The following is an 18,618-nucleotide window of genomic DNA, read 5'->3' as shown; positions in this document are numbered from 1 at the left end:
TTGAACTCTCTTTTTGCAAAGTCTGACCAATAATTTGGTGGGAACGACAAACCACTCCAAACACACAGGCAGGCAATAAGTTACCCAGTTTAAAACCACATCTCTATTCTCATTTCTGAATATAGGGCTGGGAGGGAATTCCTGGGTCACTGAGTCAAGTCCCCTGCCACCACAGGCAAGCAGAATACGTAATCCCATACATAAACACTCATCTTTTATTTTGGCCAACTCACACGTACATAATCTCCAAGCTATGAAACAAAGAGAAAACTACCTTTTTGCAGATATCACCGCTTTAGCCTAGCTCTTACCCAAGGGATACAGGAAACAATAAAGAACTTGCATGTAAAGAGGAAGACTTGACTTTCATGATTTTATATTTGAAAGTTAAACCTAGTCTAACTATATACCAGACTGCCAGAAGCATCTTCCCTCCCTTCTGAAGTCCCCTGCAGAAATCTCAGCCCCATAGCGTCTCCCTTGCCCCTCAAAGCCTGCAAAAGCCGAATTGTACTTCGGTGCTCAGGTATGCCATCGCTCTTGTTTAGTTTCTTTGTTTTCTTTTTCCCTTCAGGGAATCCACACAGGACACTGCTGTCAGAAATTCCCTACAGGGAAGGAGCCGGGAGAGGCCGGAGACCCTCTCGGTGTCGGGCCGGTTGCTCTCGGCGCGGCCGGCGGCCTCTCGAGGGGCCCGTGCTGGTGCCGCGCGGTCGCCCTGCTGCTCGCAGGCCTCCCCTCCAGGGCCCAGGGCCCGCCGCAGCACAGCGCAGCGCGGAGCCGCGTTCACACAGGCAGGAACAGCACCCGCCGCTTCGTTTGTGAAAAGGATCCGCGGCGACGGGCTCTTCACCCACCCGCCTTCAAAACAGGAGAAAGTGCCTGCCCAGCAGACAGCCTGTGTCACACAGAAAGCCCCATAATACCAGCGAGGCCAGGCTCCTCCGTCCTGTCTGCTGACACGGAAATCTTTTGCCTTCCGAAAGCAAAATCAACAACTGATAGTGACTGGATGTGAACGCGACTGAAAGACAGTTAAACGTCCATGCATTTCCCAGCTCTCCTTTTATTCCCCACTCCCATTTATCTCTGTGGTCTCTCAAGCCTTTCCTAAAAGCCACATCTGCAGCTGTGAACTGCATTATATTAGTGCCATCTCTTACATTCAGAAAACTCATCTGCTTCACATCAAGAAACCCTCCTCTCTTGCGCTTCTTCTGTAAGAGCCATGTCTCCTCAGTCTGCCTTTACTGAAACCCATTTGGACACTGTCTGTTCTTCTTTTTCTGTGTGGCCTTTATCTTGCACATTCAACTTACGTCAGGACTCTCATCTTCTCCCCAAATGGTAAAGCACTGATCATAAAAAGACATTACGATTAGTTATCATCCATACCTCAAAAGCATGCCTGGATCAGAACCACTGGGATAGATGCAAGTGACAGAAACATTACTAGAGGTGGAGAAAAATCAAGAAGATAGAAAAATACAAAAGAAGCAATGTCTAAACCAAGAAGATGATGTTAATGGAACTAGTATGCAATATGATTACATTTTATTCAGCTTCTCTTTCCAGAGTACCTTGACCTCTGTTTATGACTGCTTTAAAATTTAAGTATTAGAAATTATGCATTTTTTTAGCATTAGATATTACGGGAAAAGCAACAAAGTTTCCTAAATTCCTGATTTATTTCATTCCAGCACAAAGGAGGACACTGCACCACACGCACACTATACTAGGGCTGCCCTGCTCATGCCCCTGGAGCTGCATCAGCGGGAGGGCTCTCCGTGGATGCGGCTGGTCCACGCGTGGTGGGTGACGCTGCTTCATGCCGCACAGCGATACCTCCTCCTTCCCTGCAACGCACTTCTGTGGCACAGGGAGCTTCATCATCAGAAAGAGAAGAGGCGGCTGCATTCACTGCTAATTACTTACATGGAATTAATGAGCTCCCCAGGAACGAGCCCTCTGCCACCTTCCCAAGGTAGCCTTTCTGTAAAGGGCTCGCAGCAGTTTGCTCTCTGATTCCTCTTGCCATTAAAGCGATCCCTGCTAGAAGGCATTAATAACTGATCTATGATGTTTCACCTGGACTCAGTCCACTCCACCGTTGTAATTACCTGCTCATTTTGTATCAAAACTCTGCTCTACTTACTACCATGTTATGGCAATTCAGGTGTAACCCATGGCCTAATAAGCTAATAAGCAGCAGCACATAGCTGTGAAATCTCCTTGGAGAGGAACAAATGTTAGTGATTCGTCTAGCTAGGGCATGTCCAAGAATCAGCTGCAAAATTCACAGCCATCTAAGTTGCATCCGTTCTCATATGAAAGAACAGGGCTTCTGTTGACTCTACTGACAAGCTCTGTTTGCTTGAGCAGGATTTAGCTCTTGATCCTTAGTGGCCTCTACAAGAGATACATGCCATGCATGCCTCCACGTCCAACGTTTTTGCTCTGTGAAGATAAAAAATGATAAAAAAAAAATCATCCTTAGTTCCTTTGCTATACAATCTGAAGATGATCATAATTCCCGTCCTTTTAAGATATCGCAAATAGCCCCTATACGAGTTTTTGAGGGAGGCAAACAAAAGACCCTGCCCCCAAACACTGAGCTCCAGCTATGAACGTGCGCGCAAACCCCAGCTCGGCAACGCGTTTTCACCTAGCTGCAAACGCTCTTCTCTTCGTATCAGCGCACTTGTCTCAGGGCTGCTCAATGGAGTCTTTGTGCTAGCTCTGTGCCGCCTGCTATCCCACCTTCATGTTCTTTCCCTACTAAAGAGGCTTTCTGAACATCTCCAAAGCAAAGAGCGGCTGTGTATACTCCACACCCATCAGGTGTGTTCAGCTCCTTATTCAAGGAAAGAAAAATTTAAGATATCAAATACATTGCTGTTTCATTTGTATTTAATTTGAAAACCTATAGAGTGTTCACATTACAAATAATTTTACTCAAAACTACCCTGTATTTTAAAGTACAGAGACCATAAAAAATGCAATTCTAATCAGAATAAATGGGAGGATTTTCAGGACTCTGCTTTAAGCAAAAACTTGATTGACTGAAGTGCTGATAGTCTTAGACCTTAAGTACCTACTATCAGCAAGGAGGTAAATTTTATGACTGTTTTACAATTTGAAAATAAGAATTTATGTGAAAACACTCGAGAGGTCCTTAATGAAAATGTTGCTACAAGGCACTGCTGTAATAATATTAATATTTCTGTGTTCTAAGTTTTAACCTGCCCTCCCAGTTAGGGCAAAGATGCCCAGGTTTGCTACAGCAAGCTTCAGATGATGACTCACCAAAATAATGAAGTTGTTATTATTTTATAATCATGTCTCCTGTCCTCCAACCTTGGAAAAAAATAAGTGTTTCACACTTTTATGCCTTTTATTTAAGATCTCGTACACAGTAAGAGTTTGATTGCGGCAAGGGGAGGAGTGCTAGAGTGCCCCCAGCCTCTTCCACAACTTGCCTACAGGCAAGTGGCCATGCTCCAACTTGTGCCCTGTACAGGGTAACCAACCGCCTGGCAGAGGTACCAGCCCTAGCAGAGTCATGCAGACAGGTGGGAGTGCAAAAATTAGAGAACTCAGGTCTACAGGAGAGGGAATTGTGGGGCCTGGCAGTGTGGGCATGAGAAATATTGCTTGGAGAGTTTCAACGCTGATGGAGCCAGTTAATTCCCTGCAAACACAATTCCCTGATTGTCACCAAGCACAACCTCCTCTACGGACTAAGAGCCCTAGTGCGTGGGGATGGGAGGGCTGAGGGACAGCAGGCAGCGCGAGGCAGCCAGAGCGAGCTCTGGAAGGCCCAGCAGCTCGGGGTCTGCTCACCACCACACCAAGCACCTGAGCACAGATTAGGCAGGGATGCAACGCTGAGCCCGACTCAGTGTCCTGTGGTGTCCGCAATCATGCTGGCTTAAGCACGACCTGTCCTTGACCTGCATGGGGCACTGTCTGAAATCCAAGTGCTTTCTGCTCTGTCTTCTTCCGACTTTAAGCACAGCGAGTGGCTCTTCTCCACAGGTAAGAAGCAGCTGAAATGGGTTAAGTGCTTGGCTGGGACATGCCGACCCGGCAGAGGAAGAGCTGCCTGTACCAACGAGACACTCGGCATCTCTGCTTTTCAGGGTTGGGCACGTCACCTTCCCAGCACATCCCCCTTAATCTAGCCAGCAAGATCAAGCAGCACGGACTGGCTTTCTGTAACTCCCAAGCCTCTCTCTCATCAGTGATTTTCCAGGTTGTCTCCAAACCACTATCAGGCGGTCAAAGCCCCACAATCACAAAATGCTGCTTGGTCACAAGCCTGGGTTTTGCCCAGGCAAAAGGATTTTCATTTCTTTTCTCAGCAATGCTTCACTGAGACTGAAAATAACTAAATACTCATATCCAGAGCGCATCTCAGCATCCAAACCTGCTCCTCACGCCGCCTTGCTCATTTTGCAGCTTGCGGAGGTGAAAAGATGGGAGATAAGAGCGGGGTGATTTATTCTCGTGTTTTATGAGTCGGAATCCCGGCCTGCTGGCCCCGCAAGTGGAATATGCAGTGCTGAATATTGATAAGTGACTCAGCCATCGCCACAGCACGACGAGCAGGAGCGTCGCGACCGAGGCGGCGGCGTGAGGAGGTCGCTGCTGCCTCCGCAGTCAGCGGGCTGTTTCCACGCACGGCAGACGCGGGGCCCGCTCCCTCCAGGTCACCCGCTGAAAATCACCGATTTCCGCTTCTCGCCCCAAAGGGGCCGCGCTGGCCCGCAGGGCGGCGGCGGCGCCCCCTGGTGGCCGCGGGGCGGCGCCGCGCGAGGGGCGGCCGCGCTCGCCCGTTTCCATGGCAGCGCCCGGGCCTGGCGCAGCGCGGGCGCGCGGGGCCCCTCGTAACGCGGCTAGGGCACATGCCCGCCATATATAAATACCTATTCAAATATATATATTCATATATACTTACATTTTCAGCCTTTGGAATAATAGGGTTTTACACACCGCTTTGTTTCTCAGAATATTTTACTTCCTCTTTAGGCCCAGTTGCGTAACTTCTTGCAGCACTCATATAACCCATCCAAACACGTACTTTTCCAGGGAGAAGTACAAGGGAAAATATGGGAAAAAAAGTATGGGAAAGTCCCTTTGCCCAGGGAGCAAATTGTATCAGCTGGACCGATAAAGGCTAATTCCATACCTGATGCCAATTGAAAAGGGACAGATACCTTAACACCTTCTTAAGCCGCACACAGAGATAGGTTTTTGGAAATGCTTACTGCATTTCCAGGTGAGCTTCCCTCTCCTTCACTCTTTTCTCCTCTAAATGACATTAAGCGAAGTGTTTATGCTACATCAGACTGGAAGTACTGCAACTGTTTAGCGGATGGCAATGGATAGCACCATATGCCACAGGCTCTATGGGGTCTAAGGCACCGCATACAAATCAGAGTAAAATTAGCTGCCACACATTACAGTACAAAAACAAACAAATCTCTTTTACTGACAAAACAGAGAGATGAACTCAGGCTTCAGAAATCTACAATCTATTCCTGTCTATTGGTGAGTCCCAGAGAAGTCACCTAAGCAGCAGAACAAACCTCCTTTCTCATGTCTTCGAAGTTGATACAAAGCTGCCTTACAAATACTATTTCAACACTATCAGCGTCACATTACTGTTTTAGTAGGCATCACACTTATTGTCACAGCTGACTCAAGTGACACACAGTGCTCTACCCAGAAATTTGCACCCTAGCCTCATTGCACATTGCCCTAAGATGGCCAGTCCCATCTCCTCATAGGCACACCTTTCATGTCCACAGCTGTACTCCTCCACTAAACCCCCTGCCTCATGTAGAAAGCACTTTGCCCATCGAGAACAGCCCTGGGGTTACCCAGACAGCATCTGCAGCCACAGAAGTGAAGCCAGACTAAAGAGAAAGTTACATGAAAGGGGGTAGAAGCTACAAAGAAAGTCACACTTAAGTTAGATGATGCAAAGAATCTTCTGGCGCACCAACTCACCATGCAAAGATTCTTTTGGTGCACGTACTCACCTCCTGTGACACTAAGCCAAGTGAACTAAATTATGCCCCAAATAGTTTTAAGCACCTACAGCAGATAATATGAATATGCCCAAGAGACCCTGTTGTACTAAAAATCACATGCCACTAAATCTTGCAGTCTATGAAGGGCTTTCACTGAGGTGACTTTGTTACCAACCTTGGGCTACCATCCCACTCAATTTATAGGAAAGCATCAGTATTGCAGCAGGAATAAATCAAGTGTCACTCCACTGAAGTTCAGCACAGCATCTCACAACAAACTATCATGCTAAGGTTGGCAACACTTCCTCCGCTGTCAGGGAATAGCCTGTCTTCTAAACTCAGTGACTTGCTGCCATCTTCTGACAGAAGCCCCTGATCCCACCAGTCTGCTGGGGCTTATCCAGCTAACTATACCTGTCACAGAAAGAAACACTCCAGGCTCCAGCTTCAGCACAGGCGTACCATCCTTGTCCATCAACTTGACTGGATCTGGAGAGCAGTGTTTCCAGATGCTTGCGAAGCACCCGATTTCTAACAGTTACAGCCTCTACTGAATGGCGAGCTAGACAGACAGCTAGTGAGAGAGACCACTAGAAACTCCAGATTTCCTTGTTGCCCATTTCAAGTTGAGAAACACCTTTTAGGCATATGCTGGGCCAAGGGTAAGCTTTGCATTTCTGCCATAAGAAGGCTAGCTGTCACAGTGAGCAACATAACCTTCCCTTGCCCTGCTCCTCCTTTTTTTTTTTTTTCCAAATAATAGATATCTTTCTTCACATAAGTCTTAAACTTTTGTTCAAATAGAAACATGGATCACCTGAGCTGGTTCAAACACTTTGTCAAATTAATGGGATAGAAATGAAATAAACAGAAGAGAAAATGTTTATTTTCTAAATAAGTCTAAATTTATTACCCTAGTAAAAAAGTTTGGATTACAAGTGTCCGAACAGTATAAAAGTACAAAACAGGTTCCATAGATTTCTAATACATTAATACAAAGTGCATGACTACATACAGTTCATCTTGCATTACTACCAGGAATGGAAGAGGTGGGAGGGAGTAGGGGAAGCAGTTGGCAGTTGAAACCTAGCAATAAATAAATAAATACAGAAGAGATGATCCATATCAGAGCACATCCTACCACCAGTACTGCAGCCTTAGGTGCACAGAATTGTTGTTGCTGGAAACACAAATTCAAACAGAAACAGCTAGGACTTGCCCAAGCCCTTATTAGACACGACCAACCTATTAAAGCAGGTACACAAGCAAGTATCCATTTATTTGGTTGCAGATGAAAGAGTTTAGAAAAAGCAAAACAGCACTATGAAGCTGTAAGGCTGTGATGAGTCAAAGCTCTGTTTCCCCTGATGTTCTCTTCAGGGTTGAGTTTTCCACTAGAAGGAAAAAGAGCTTTGGGGGTGGAGGCTCCTCTTAACCTGCATCTTTCCCTACCCATATTTTTATTTGCTAACTATTCCCATTCCAGGAAGTGAGATTACATGGAAATCCAGTCCTAAGCCCTACCCACCGAAATATTATGCTGACAACTCACACAAAAAAAGAAAGCTTGTAGCAGTCCATTGCAGAGTATCCCAGAAGAGCAGTTAAAAAAAAAAAAAAAAAAAAAAAAAAACACCCCAAACCACAAACAAACAAAAAAAGCGGAATTTCCAGAGTACACAAACCTTCATAAAAGGAACACGAAGCACTTGGGAACTAGACCTGCAGCACACTCTCCATGAAAGCTGCTTTTACCCTAAGGGCAAAGCTGAGTATGAAGAAGTGTCACAATGGTTTGCACACAAGTTTGATGGGGAATGTGTGTAGGATATGCCATCTTTTGCAAGCAAAGCTGCCTCTACTCAGTACAGCACCATTCTCGGCAGAACTCTTCATAATTTGCAGCAAGTCCAGTATTCACAAAATTATCGATCCGCTGGTTAACAAAAAACACAGATGCACTGCAGAGGGGAAAGGCCGCAAAAAGGCAATTTTGAATCCAGACCCCAAGCTAGGACCAAGTTACAACCCTGGAGCAGAATCTGTCAGCCTCAACGCCAGCAAGAAGTCTTTTTTCGCAGTCACATTCCAGCTGTGTTGGGCCAACAAATACCAGTTACTCCTTTTGGCCCCCAACTACACCTAACTTGGCCTAGCCTGGTTGTTGTCTTGGTCCACTTCTACTCACCAGTCAGTTACCACAGGAGGTCTAGGGTACCTGCTGCTGGGCTAAAAAGAAGTCGCCTCCCATTTCACTAAGTTCAGTTCCTCAGTAAATCTCCTCCTCCGCTAAGGCAGCCAGGTCTCCTGCCCCTTCTTGAGCGGATTTTACATGGGCAGCCTTCTCATGTAACTATACTTACACTAGGGATGTCTGCAGTTGCCAGTCAGTGTCATGTAGGAGGGATGCAATATTTGTCTGTCTTACAGTGTCAGTAGTATAGGGTGAGATCTCCACACCTTTAAAAAAATAAAGATTTATTTAACTAGAGAGGTGACTTATAACCTTTCTATGTATTAATTCATCTTATTGACTCATATGTCTAAATGAAATATTTTCTTGGGGATTTAAGGAAGGTTATCAACCAAAATGCCTGACAATCACTGCTTCTCTCAATACAAAAACATAAACTACATATACTTTAATATACAAAACGCCATCCTCAAATTCATTTGTGAAGAGAGTGGAAGAGGGAAAAATATTAGAGGGACAACCTTGCAGCAGCATTCAGCTTTGCTAAGTGTTCCATAGCATCTTAAATATTATGTACAGTCTTTCAGAAAGGATACAAACTGGCTTCAGAGTTTGTGGAAGTGTAGCAGTAAAACCCAAAACAGTCCTAGGGAATAGTCTTTTGGCAGCATAGCAGGTGTCCGAAGTGAACAGTCACTTTCTAGTATTTTTCCAGAGAATGAAAGGATCTGTATAACCTTCTGCAGCTCTCCAAGAAGTCACCACTCCTCTTGGGTAGAGATTGATGGAGATTGTGATCCCTCTTGTTCTGGCTTCTCGGCGGCAGACTTTTTATTGCTACAGCAAGGTTTGAAGAGATGAGTGTCTATGAGGACTTCCCCAAAACGGCCTTTGTAAATAATCCCACAGCAAACCTTTTGCCTGGAGGAAACAGCAGGGACAGAGAGGTTTGAGAGTTTAGAATATACAAAGGTTACAGAAAGGTAAAAATCTGTATGATGGATGCATTATTTTGTCGATCACAAACACTCTGGGAGGTTAGGACAGGAGGAAAAAAGCCACTCAGAAAACACATCTGTCTAAATCCACAAGATTTACTTGAAATAAATCTATGCCTACGCAGGACTAATTCCTCCTATTTGTCATCACAGGGCAGTTTCACATACATGACTGAGTGGAACACTTGTAAAAACTGTTTGAGAGAGCACACCAAAGTCACAATTTCAACACACCAATTGGCTAAACAAGGGATAACTCTGTCAGTGTGGAGCAAAAGATAACAAACTGATCAGCTCTGAAAATCTTGTGGTTTTCCTCTCACTTTTTCGGACTACCCTCACAGGTCAGTTCAAACGTTATGTTTTGCTGCCAGGCTGAGAGCACTTGGGTATTTGATAACACATCTACAAAGCACAGTTTTAAGATAAATGATGATGATCAAGAACATTACCTATCACTCCCAAAGCACAATCTTTTTTTCCAAAAAGAGGTGGATACTTAGTTTAATAATCAGTGGCTTAAATAACATCCCTAGCATAAATTAAGTTCAGCAGCACCTTGAAAATTCCTGAGGAAGTGGGATCAAGCACTGTGCAAACAAGGCAGATTGTATTCTGTGCCATCAGCACTTTTTACCTTTTCCAGTACGTGAGATCTAAGAAGGAGAAGACGGGTGTTCTGCTGGACCCAGCACTCATCTCCGTGTCAGAGCCATCATCAGACTGGTTACTGTAGCAGGGAGACTGAGCTGGGGAGGCACTTGAGGTGGTACTGTGGGCATCAGAATCTGCAGGGAGGGAAGCACAAATGCAGGAATCAGGACATACATCTAACTAGTTAGTCATCCTCCTCCTCACTCAAAAAGGGGGTTGGCATTTGGACTAGGACCGGAAAGGAAGGCTTTTCATTGGGGAGGGGGGGGGGAAGCAGGCAGTAACAACATCCCCATTTTGACTTTCCCCTGCCAGTTTCAAGAGATCCCTGGAAGCAGCTCAGGTGGCGGCGTTCAGGAGACAGGCCTGAGCCAGAGGGGCATCCTCATACCCAAAGGACTGGGAAGGAGTTCAGATCCCGACTCCAGTTCCTCTTCTCAAAGGCACCTTGTGCAGGTCACACACTGGACAAAACCCTAGTCCCTCTATGAAATCCCTGCAACACTGCTGCAGATGACCCTGACCTGTACTTTAGACCCATCCCCATCTCCTTTCCTACCTGTCCCATTAAAACCTTGCCAAGCTCTTCTCATTAGTGATTATTCCTCATGCACTGCATTAGGCAGCACTACATTTTTTGCTGAATCAAGACTGTGAGCTACAAACTCGGTGCAGAGTTGCACAGTGCAGGGACTGCTAGCCTCCCTTTCAGTTTTTATCCCTAGCAGATACGGTAACACAATTAAAAAGGATTAATTGCAGCGTGCTGGATGAAGAGACACAAGCTCTCCCGGTCAGGGCCATTTGCAAATTCTCTCAGGTGAGTTTGTGCTCAGTACTGCAAATGCTTTTTCACACTAAAGAAGCCTTTAGTTTTACGGGATCTGCTTCATATTCATTTCCTTCAGGCCAGGTAGGACAGCTGGAAGAGGGGACTAAGCAGCAGTTAGAGGTTGGAAGGCTTGGCTCTAGAGGAGAAAAGCGAAAATGCGGACACGTGTAGAACATGACTGGCAGGTGGCCTTCCTGGGAAGCTATGACTCCAAGGGAAGAAATCACCAAGACTGGCAAGACAGGTGTAAGGAAACTGATCCAGAGGAAACACTAAAATTTTAAGACAAAAAAAGCAATCTAGGCTAAATAGAAGCTTAAGTTGAGAAAAGGTACCAGTCAGTCTTTCAGTGACAGCAGTAGTGGTGTCTTCTTGAGAAGAAACAGCTGAAAAGCCCCTTTGTACGTCAGCAAGACCAGGAAGAACTACTTCAGCTCGAGCTGCAGCGAGGATTTCACCCAAGCGCTTTCCCCAAGGGGCTGCTCAGGAGCAGGACTCCCGCCGTGCCTGCCTGCTCCCAGCAGCCAGGCTGCCCTCCGGGACCTGCCCTCGCCACTGCCCAGCCCAACACAGCCCATCTCCGCGGCCACCGGCTCTTCCTCTTCACCACCCTCTCCCCGGGCCAGCAGGGGATGAAAGGCTGCCCAAACACAGAGCATCTAAACCTATGAGAACACAACTGAATCTAGGCAGTAATTCAGCTTGGCCCGTTTACAACAAGCTATTCCAGGGGAGGCCAAAGTTCATTGCCAAAATCTCTTTGGATCAACTTACTGTGCCGCTTGAATTCCTTTTGCAGTTTGCTGATTTGATTGCTCTTTATTCTACTTCCAGAGAGAGTTTTCATTTTCTTTGGTTTCAGTGTTGTTTTCAGACTGGGTCCAGCTCTGGCATCTACCACCTACAACACAGAAAACCTGTATCTAACACTTCTGATTCATGCTCAGACACTGCACTAGTCAAGGGACTTGAAGTGATTTAGTTGAAGGGGTTCAAGACCAGATCAGTTAAACCGAGGTGCTTCTGTGCATTAACACTGTGTTTCATTTAAATCTGGTTCCTAAGAGGCTGAGTCAAAAGGAAGAGAAAGGAAACTAGTTTTAAAAGCACATTCAGTTAAATTTCTTCCTTCTTCCAAATCGGATAGACTCACTGTAGTGGACAACCATTAGACACACACATGAAAACATCTACCCAACACTTCCCCCCTACCCTCCCACTAAAAATCAACATGCATTTCAACTTTGAAAAAAAGCTAGAGCTAGTAATGACCATAGCTCTGGCTCCTGTTATCATCAAGGTCTCCTGACAAAAGATTATAACATACCCAAAGAACCCTGATAATCTTCCCAGCCTCAGGCCCAAAATGAATTAGATGCATCAAAGCAGAATATGAGAGTGGAGATGGCGGTGAGTTATTAGTCATTTTAATTATCTGACTAAACCAAATTGATTTATATGTTGCTTGAGCAAGTCACCTTGCTTGTTCAAGCTATTAAAAACGAAAAAGAAAAGGGAGAACCACCAATTTTTGGACAGAGGCCAAATCAGGTATGTTTGAGTGACATAAGAGAGCTCTGGACAAAAATATGAGCTTGTGAAAACAAGGAATTACAAGGTAAGTCTGTGACTCCATGCAAGGCTTGCAAGATCACAAGTTGAACATAAAGCAGATGAAGACAGGTGGTAGGAGCCACGCAACAAAGTATTCTGGGCACATTTTAGGGCTGCTCTACGTGTGTCAAGGAATGAAGGGAATAGCAAACCCGAAAACTATGTTAGTGCTCCCTTCTCTAGTGGAACGGACTGTGCCACAGAAAATGAGTTACCTGAGGGATAGGGAAGAAACAGCCAAATAACCAACTCACGTGATTCCAGTTCTTTTTGGATCCTGCTGGCAGTTTTTTCCATCTTTTCACCAAAAGCACACACGCATTGCAAATATCTCCTGAGCGGGCCTCATGGAGCCTGGAAAAAAAAAAAAAAGAAAAAGAAAAATATATATGTATATTTGTTAACAGTTAGTTCCTTAAAGCAAGTAACAAAACCTGAAGGGTTGAAGGGGGAGAAGTTCAAGGCTTCTTTATTCCAGACGTGACCATCTGGGCTGCTCCAACAGTGCCATTTAAATAACGAGCTCTCACTTTCAGAAAACACTCTTTTACTGAGATAAAGAGAGTCAGGAGAGTCTACAGAAGGGCATTACAAAGACCAGCTCCATCCCTCCAGTTATTTTTTGAAACCACAGGCCTAGTGAGCTGGTTGGTTTGACTGAGGACAGAAGAGGAATAATCATATTCCTTGAAAGCACATTTGAGAACGAACCTTGGAGATCTGACAAAAACTTTTTCAGCTCTTAACCTTCTTGCACAGAGCTTCGGGAATGAGTAACCAACACCACCTAACACACTCCCGCATACTTGTAGGAGAAAAGTTTAGCAACAACAGTCTCCGCAATGACAGCAGTTCGGTTCTCTTCTAATAAGCTTTCTTCAAAACTGATTCCTACACCTAACCCTCACTAAAAGAGTCATAAATACTGCAGGATTTTTCAGTCATTTAAATGGGAGGACTTTGCAGCATGTATAGACAAAAGGGACAGGCTCAGATAAGCCAGTGTTTGCTCAGTGTTAAGACTACATTTTTACCTTAGCAAGCATATTTGAGACAGCACAAAACCAAAAGCCCTGCTATACTGCAAGCTTCTGTACTGTAGTTTATATAAAAAGGCAATGGGCCTTTACAGAGTCTTTCTACTGCCAAGGATAGCAGTCAAAACACATGCCAGGGAAAAGTCACCAGCACCAGATTTATGTACAAAAACCCCACATGGTTAATAAATACAAAAGACTATAAAACCATACATCAAAGTAATATTTCAAGATAAAGGGAAAGAGAGAAATAAGGAAGAGATTTACAAACACTGCAAAGTTTTACATATGTGAAGTTAAGCACTCAAGTCAGCAGCAGAACCTATATGCATATGTATTTCTAATATGATGCATGTAAGTTCCAGATGGCTGGGAGATTCTCGGGAGAGTAATTCCAACAAAATTAGGGTATAAAGCAGCATAAGAGTGACAGCTTTGACGGGTTCCTAGGGAAAATACTTGAGTAGAAATCTACAGCATAAATACGAGAAATTACCCGAGACAAATTTCAAAAACAAACAGAAGTAAAAACTTTTAAGGTGTTACAGGAATTTACTTGCTTGAAGATTTCATGACAAACTTAGATATAATTTCAAAGTCTTCAGACAGTAGCTCCAAAAAGCTGAAAGGTCATAGTAGCTGGTGCAAGAAATAATATTGAGAGAGATCTGCTAAAGATGTTTCCAAGCAGCACTCTTTGCAACATTACCTAATTGGAAAGCTACTAACTTAGCACTGGCTTTCTATCACAATGTTTGCCATCAGAAATTAGCATATATCGATATCTCCTTTTTAAGCTAAGGCCCTAATACCTGAACAAAATAACAGCTTTGCATAAAATCCCCTCAAATTGCTAAACATAACCCACTGAGTGTTGTCCATCTCTCCAGAACCTTCAAAGCTACAGAAAACCTCCATGGTTCTGCCCTGCTTTGCATCTGGGGCCGGGATTTACACTTCTTAAGGAACAGGTGCAGCAATACAGGTGCAGCAATAAACCAGCAGCCAAATAGTATAAAATGCAACAAGAGGGTACCAAGTCCCTCCTGGCCTGGCCTGCAGTGGGAGACCTGGAGGAGGCTGAAACCAGCACTCCTTGTCCCCTACCCAGGCCAGTCTCAGGTCCAAAGCTTAGAGGTGGATGCTATGGCTGACCACAGTATTGATTCGAGAGAATCTTACCCAAAACAGTTCTGGAAATCCTTCTCGTAGCGCTTGCTGTCAGTGAAACGAGAACTGGAAGACTTTGCTCTGCAAATACAGCAGCCCTCTATACTCCGGTACATCTTCGGTTTGTGGAAGCCAAACATCTTTTCCTCCCTGCTGTAGCCTGTGAAAACAAGCGAGAACTGGTATTACTTATCGCTTTTAGATACTGAAAGAAAAACCTGTGCAACTCACCAGGCATTCCAAGATTAGTTTACAATTCAGGATTGGAAACTGCAAGATTAGGTCTTAGTTCTACCCTGCCTCGCCTTACAAGAACAAATGCACCTAAAATAGACTTTTTCTTATTAAGAAAAAAAAAAAAAGAAAGAAAATCAACAACATAACAGCTGGAATATCCAGCAACGTGCAGCAGGACTCGTGACAAGGTCATTTACGGCACCCTCCTACTCTCAGGGCTCATCTACAGCAGCGCAATCCAGAGGCAGCTGCCCTGGCTAACGGCAGTCACACACCTGCAGCAAAACAGGAGGCAGCAGGAGCTGCAGGAGCCGGGACCACGCGGTCCCTGTGGGAAGCCTCCCCGGGAAGCTCTGCTGAAGGCGGATGGGAGCTGCAGGAGCCGGGACCACGCTGTCCCTGTGGGAAGCCTCCCCGGGAAGCTCCGCTGAAGGCAGATGCGCCGCAGCCCCGGGCTGTGGGGCAGAGGCACCTGAGGAGCCGCGCAGGGCGGAGCGGCTCCGCGGGCAGCGTGGGAGCGGGAGCGCTCCCGGCCGGCCCGTCTGGGTGAGCACCCAGCCGCATCCCCGCGCTGCGCCGTGTCGTGTCAGCACAGGCTCCAGGCTCGGCGCTCGCCCGCCCGCCCTGCCCGCCCTGCTGTGCTGGGAAGGACACCCAGCGCGCGGCTGGAGACGGGCTCGGGGAGCGGAGCACCACCAGGCCCAACGCCGGCAAGAGGGTCGTCCCTGCTCGCCCGCCAGCTCCACCAACTCGGCTAGCGTGAGCCAAACCTGCGCTCCGAGAGATTCGCCTCTCCTGCTCCTCCCAGAGCGCTTCCACAAGGAGCAGAGCGGGTGCTTTCCTGGCTCCGGGCCTGGACACAAGGCAAGTTTTTACAGGCAAGGCAGAACTTCTAGCTTTTATGTCATAACAGATGCAGGGACCGTTCCAAGAAGGGTTCTTCTCTTTTAAGCAGTGTTGCAAGGTTTACTTAAACAACCCACTGCAGGGAACGAACAGCCACCTTGACTGCTGGGGATCCGCATCAGCCTGCAGCTCCACGAGAACAGGTTTTTCACCCCTGAGAAATTCTGATTCTAAAAACTAGTAGACAGAGCTATGCAAGCAGGTCAAGATTTCCTCCTTTCCCTTAAAGGCCAACTCATTCTTGCAGACACTAGCAAAAAAAACAACAACAACAACAACAACAAAACCCACTACTCTCCTACTCTCCACAAAAAACCAAACACACCAACACACTCTCAGAAAATTTAGTTCAGCTCAGGCAGGATTTTCAGGAGCTTGGCAAATGATGAAGATGCTGTCAAGTCCAGAGAGCAGGAACTCTTGGTCACTCTCAGCACAAGAGACTGCCAGGGGACCTCGGGTTTCTGGTGAAGGTTTGAGGCATAGGGGTCTTGTCCCCAAACCTTCACCAGCAGGAGGGCAAGTGATGAAGTTCTGATTTCTACCAGATGGACAGAGGATGCTAATTTGAAGTCTACAATACGTAACACTGAGCCTTGTCACATCATTACAATAGTAATTTGGAATTTAAACTGAGGTGAGATTGGAAAGATGCTTCCATAAAACAGCCATGAGCAGCACCTTGCTTACTACTACGGATTTCACGTGGGAAAGGATGCTGTACGTTCCTGCAGGACCAAGGCAAGAGCCAAGATGCTGCCTTGGCCTAGTCACAGCCCTCTGCAAAAAGCCAAAATCACGCCCAGCATCAGCCCTCTCCCCCCTCCAAATACCAGAACAAGGCAGCACTGCAAAGCGAAAGCACAGTGCTCACAGGTCCCAAAGAAAAACAAAGTATTGAAAACCTTACAGAATATTGTTGGTCAATACTCCCGCACAAAACCCTTTACAGAACCCATATCCAGCTGAAAATACATTTCAGTCTAGCATGCAGCAGGGGCAAGTGGCCACTGCTCTCTTCTGCTTGAATATCTTTTCATGACTTCTGCTTGAGTATCTTAACCAAATCTCGAGTATGTCAACCGAAGAACCTGCCCACACAGCCTAATCTCATTTGCCTCGACTGCGAAGTGTCTAGGCAGACATGCGGAGCACATTTTCTGTCTTAGCACCCAGCGTGCCTCTTCAAAAGAGAGGTCTCTTGAGGATGTTGCATTTAACAAGCCTTTGGAGATCCGACCACGTGTCCACCTGGGAATTGCCAGCTACCTAACAGTTATTTTAGATTTTGTTTATGATTACTCAAGTTTGTTTATGATTACCCGGTGTTAAGTCTGTGGTCTGTTCTTCAGAAAAATCAGGGACTAACTATGTTCATGAGCAAGGCAAACCTTAAGCAGCAAGAAGAACAGTTTGATTTACTTTCTAATCCAGTCTCAGAAAGCGGAATGCTGATGAGATGATCTCCATCACCAGCTGGTATTTATACCATAGGAGAACAAGATGCGTGTTTTACAATTTGTGCTTCCACAAGGCCTGGCATCAGACGTGGATAATCTGAAAATATTTTGTCTTGCATCATTGCTGCCATTCTCACAGAAGCCGCCTTTCAACGCAGCCTTTCAATAGAAGGGAAACTAGTGCCATCTGTTTCCCACTTGATGAATGGTCAGCAACGGTATTACCATATATCATTCCTGAATGGGGAAGAGCTGGTAGCAAAACCGCAAGTAAAACAGATTTCTGACAACTGCACCAAACTGCAGTTATAAATGGAAGGCGTCAGTCCAGTTACGCATTTAATCTTAAACAGTTGTCATTTAACCATTATGTACTTAATATTATGTCAGCTGGAGCGCTTAATAGCCAACGTGAACTGCATTTGAGTCTACAAGTAATCAGCACTGCAAAGCTTAAAGCAGTTTGTCTCCCCTTCCCTCCTAAACTGTAATTACGTGTATAATGCTAGTGTTGCTGTTGACACTATTCTACAGACCTAAGTGTACTTAAAAACAGCATATGACTGGGCTCTTCGAAAGGTTTAATTTAGAAGTTTTCTAACTTCAATTTCAATTTAGCAACAGGGAGTTCGATTGTCAGCTACCAAAATGCACTAGTGTCTCTATGGTGTTTAGGTCTGGGCTGTGGAAATCTAACCATGTGCATGGGGCACATTAAAAGAAAATAAATAAAGTGTCAGGTAGGATGTTCCCCCACATAAGTTAAAGGACTACAACTTTTTTTTTTTTTTTGCCGGTTTTAAACTTGTTACTTGACTATGTACGTCTTTCAAACAAGAAGCTGTACAGAAGTGAAAGGAATCGCTCATCAGCAGGGAATCAGAGGTGCATTTGCCACTGTGTAAAGTGGAACGACTGGCAGGAAGGAATTCCCAAATCGGGGAGAGGATGAGTTATCCTTCCTGGTCTGAGAAGTGCAGGAAGAGCTGCTATTGCCCTGCATCCCGCTCTGGCGGCTTGAATGGACTCCCAAAGACGACTACAGAACAACTTTTCTCCATCCTCTCACTTGTGAGAAAGAGCATCAAAAGTCCTTTAAAAAAGGAAAAAAAAAAAAAAAAAAAAAAACAAGCAGAGGGCAGTAAACAAGGAGAGGAAGAGAAAAACCCTGCTCGTGCATTTGAGAGAGGCTGGTGCAAGGCAGGAGGCATCACACGTGAGAGTTGCTCAGCGCTTTCGTCACCTGTCACAACTCAAACTTGGGATTCATTTCTGTTTGCAAAATTTAATTTGACTGTCTAAAGCAAAAAGAGGAATTGCTTCAAACGCTTGTTAGATTTTCATGTTAGGGAAGAACTTCTGAACTCTCTAGATTTTTAAAATAATGAAGTCACCTCCACTTGCCTTTCCAGATTCTTTCCGATCACCCAAGAACGAACAAATTTCACAGCAGAAAGGAAGGCATTCCTTGAAGACAG

General features: G+C 45.5%; 1 protein-coding gene across 1 annotated transcript; it reads right to left on the bottom strand.

Annotated features, from left to right (window-relative positions):
- Window positions 1-8,637: 8,637 nt before the first annotated feature.
- On the bottom strand, window positions 8,638-14,693 carry SINHCAF (SIN3-HDAC complex associated factor). The gene is made up of 5 exons (XM_010212473.2): window positions 14,550-14,693; window positions 12,585-12,684; window positions 11,491-11,617; window positions 9,868-10,018; window positions 8,638-9,153 (listed from the first exon to the last, which is right to left on the bottom strand). The coding sequence occupies exons 1-5, from the start codon at window positions 14,675-14,677 to the stop codon at window positions 8,991-8,993; spliced, it is 669 nt and encodes a 222-aa protein (XP_010210775.1). The 5' UTR covers window positions 14,678-14,693; the 3' UTR covers window positions 8,638-8,990.
- Window positions 14,694-18,618: the final 3,925 nt, after the last annotated feature.

Source organism: Tinamus guttatus, unplaced genomic scaffold, assembly GCF_059628265.1.
Source record: "Tinamus guttatus ecotype Peru unplaced genomic scaffold, ASM5962826v1 Tinamus_guttatus_pri_ptg000125l, whole genome shotgun sequence".
NCBI classification, from domain to species: Eukaryota; Metazoa; Chordata; class Aves; order Tinamiformes; family Tinamidae; genus Tinamus; species Tinamus guttatus.
The sequence above is the reverse complement of the archived record's forward strand: the minus strand, read 5'-3'. Positions and strand labels throughout refer to the sequence as shown.

Excerpts from the sequence above, each read along its gene's own strand:
- SINHCAF (XM_010212473.2), bottom strand. The coding sequence starts at position 14,677 with ATGTTTGGCTTCCACAAACCGAAGATGTACCGGAGTATAGAGGGCTGC. Across the intron at positions 12,685-14,549 it reads GATTTCCAGAACTGTTTTGG|GCTCCATGAGGCCCGCTCAG; the intron begins GTAAGATTCTCT and ends TTTTTTTTCCAG. Across the intron at positions 10,019-11,490 it reads AAAGGAATTCAAGCGGCACA|ATTCTGATGCCCACAGTACC; the intron begins GTAAGTTGATCC and ends CCCTCCCTGCAG.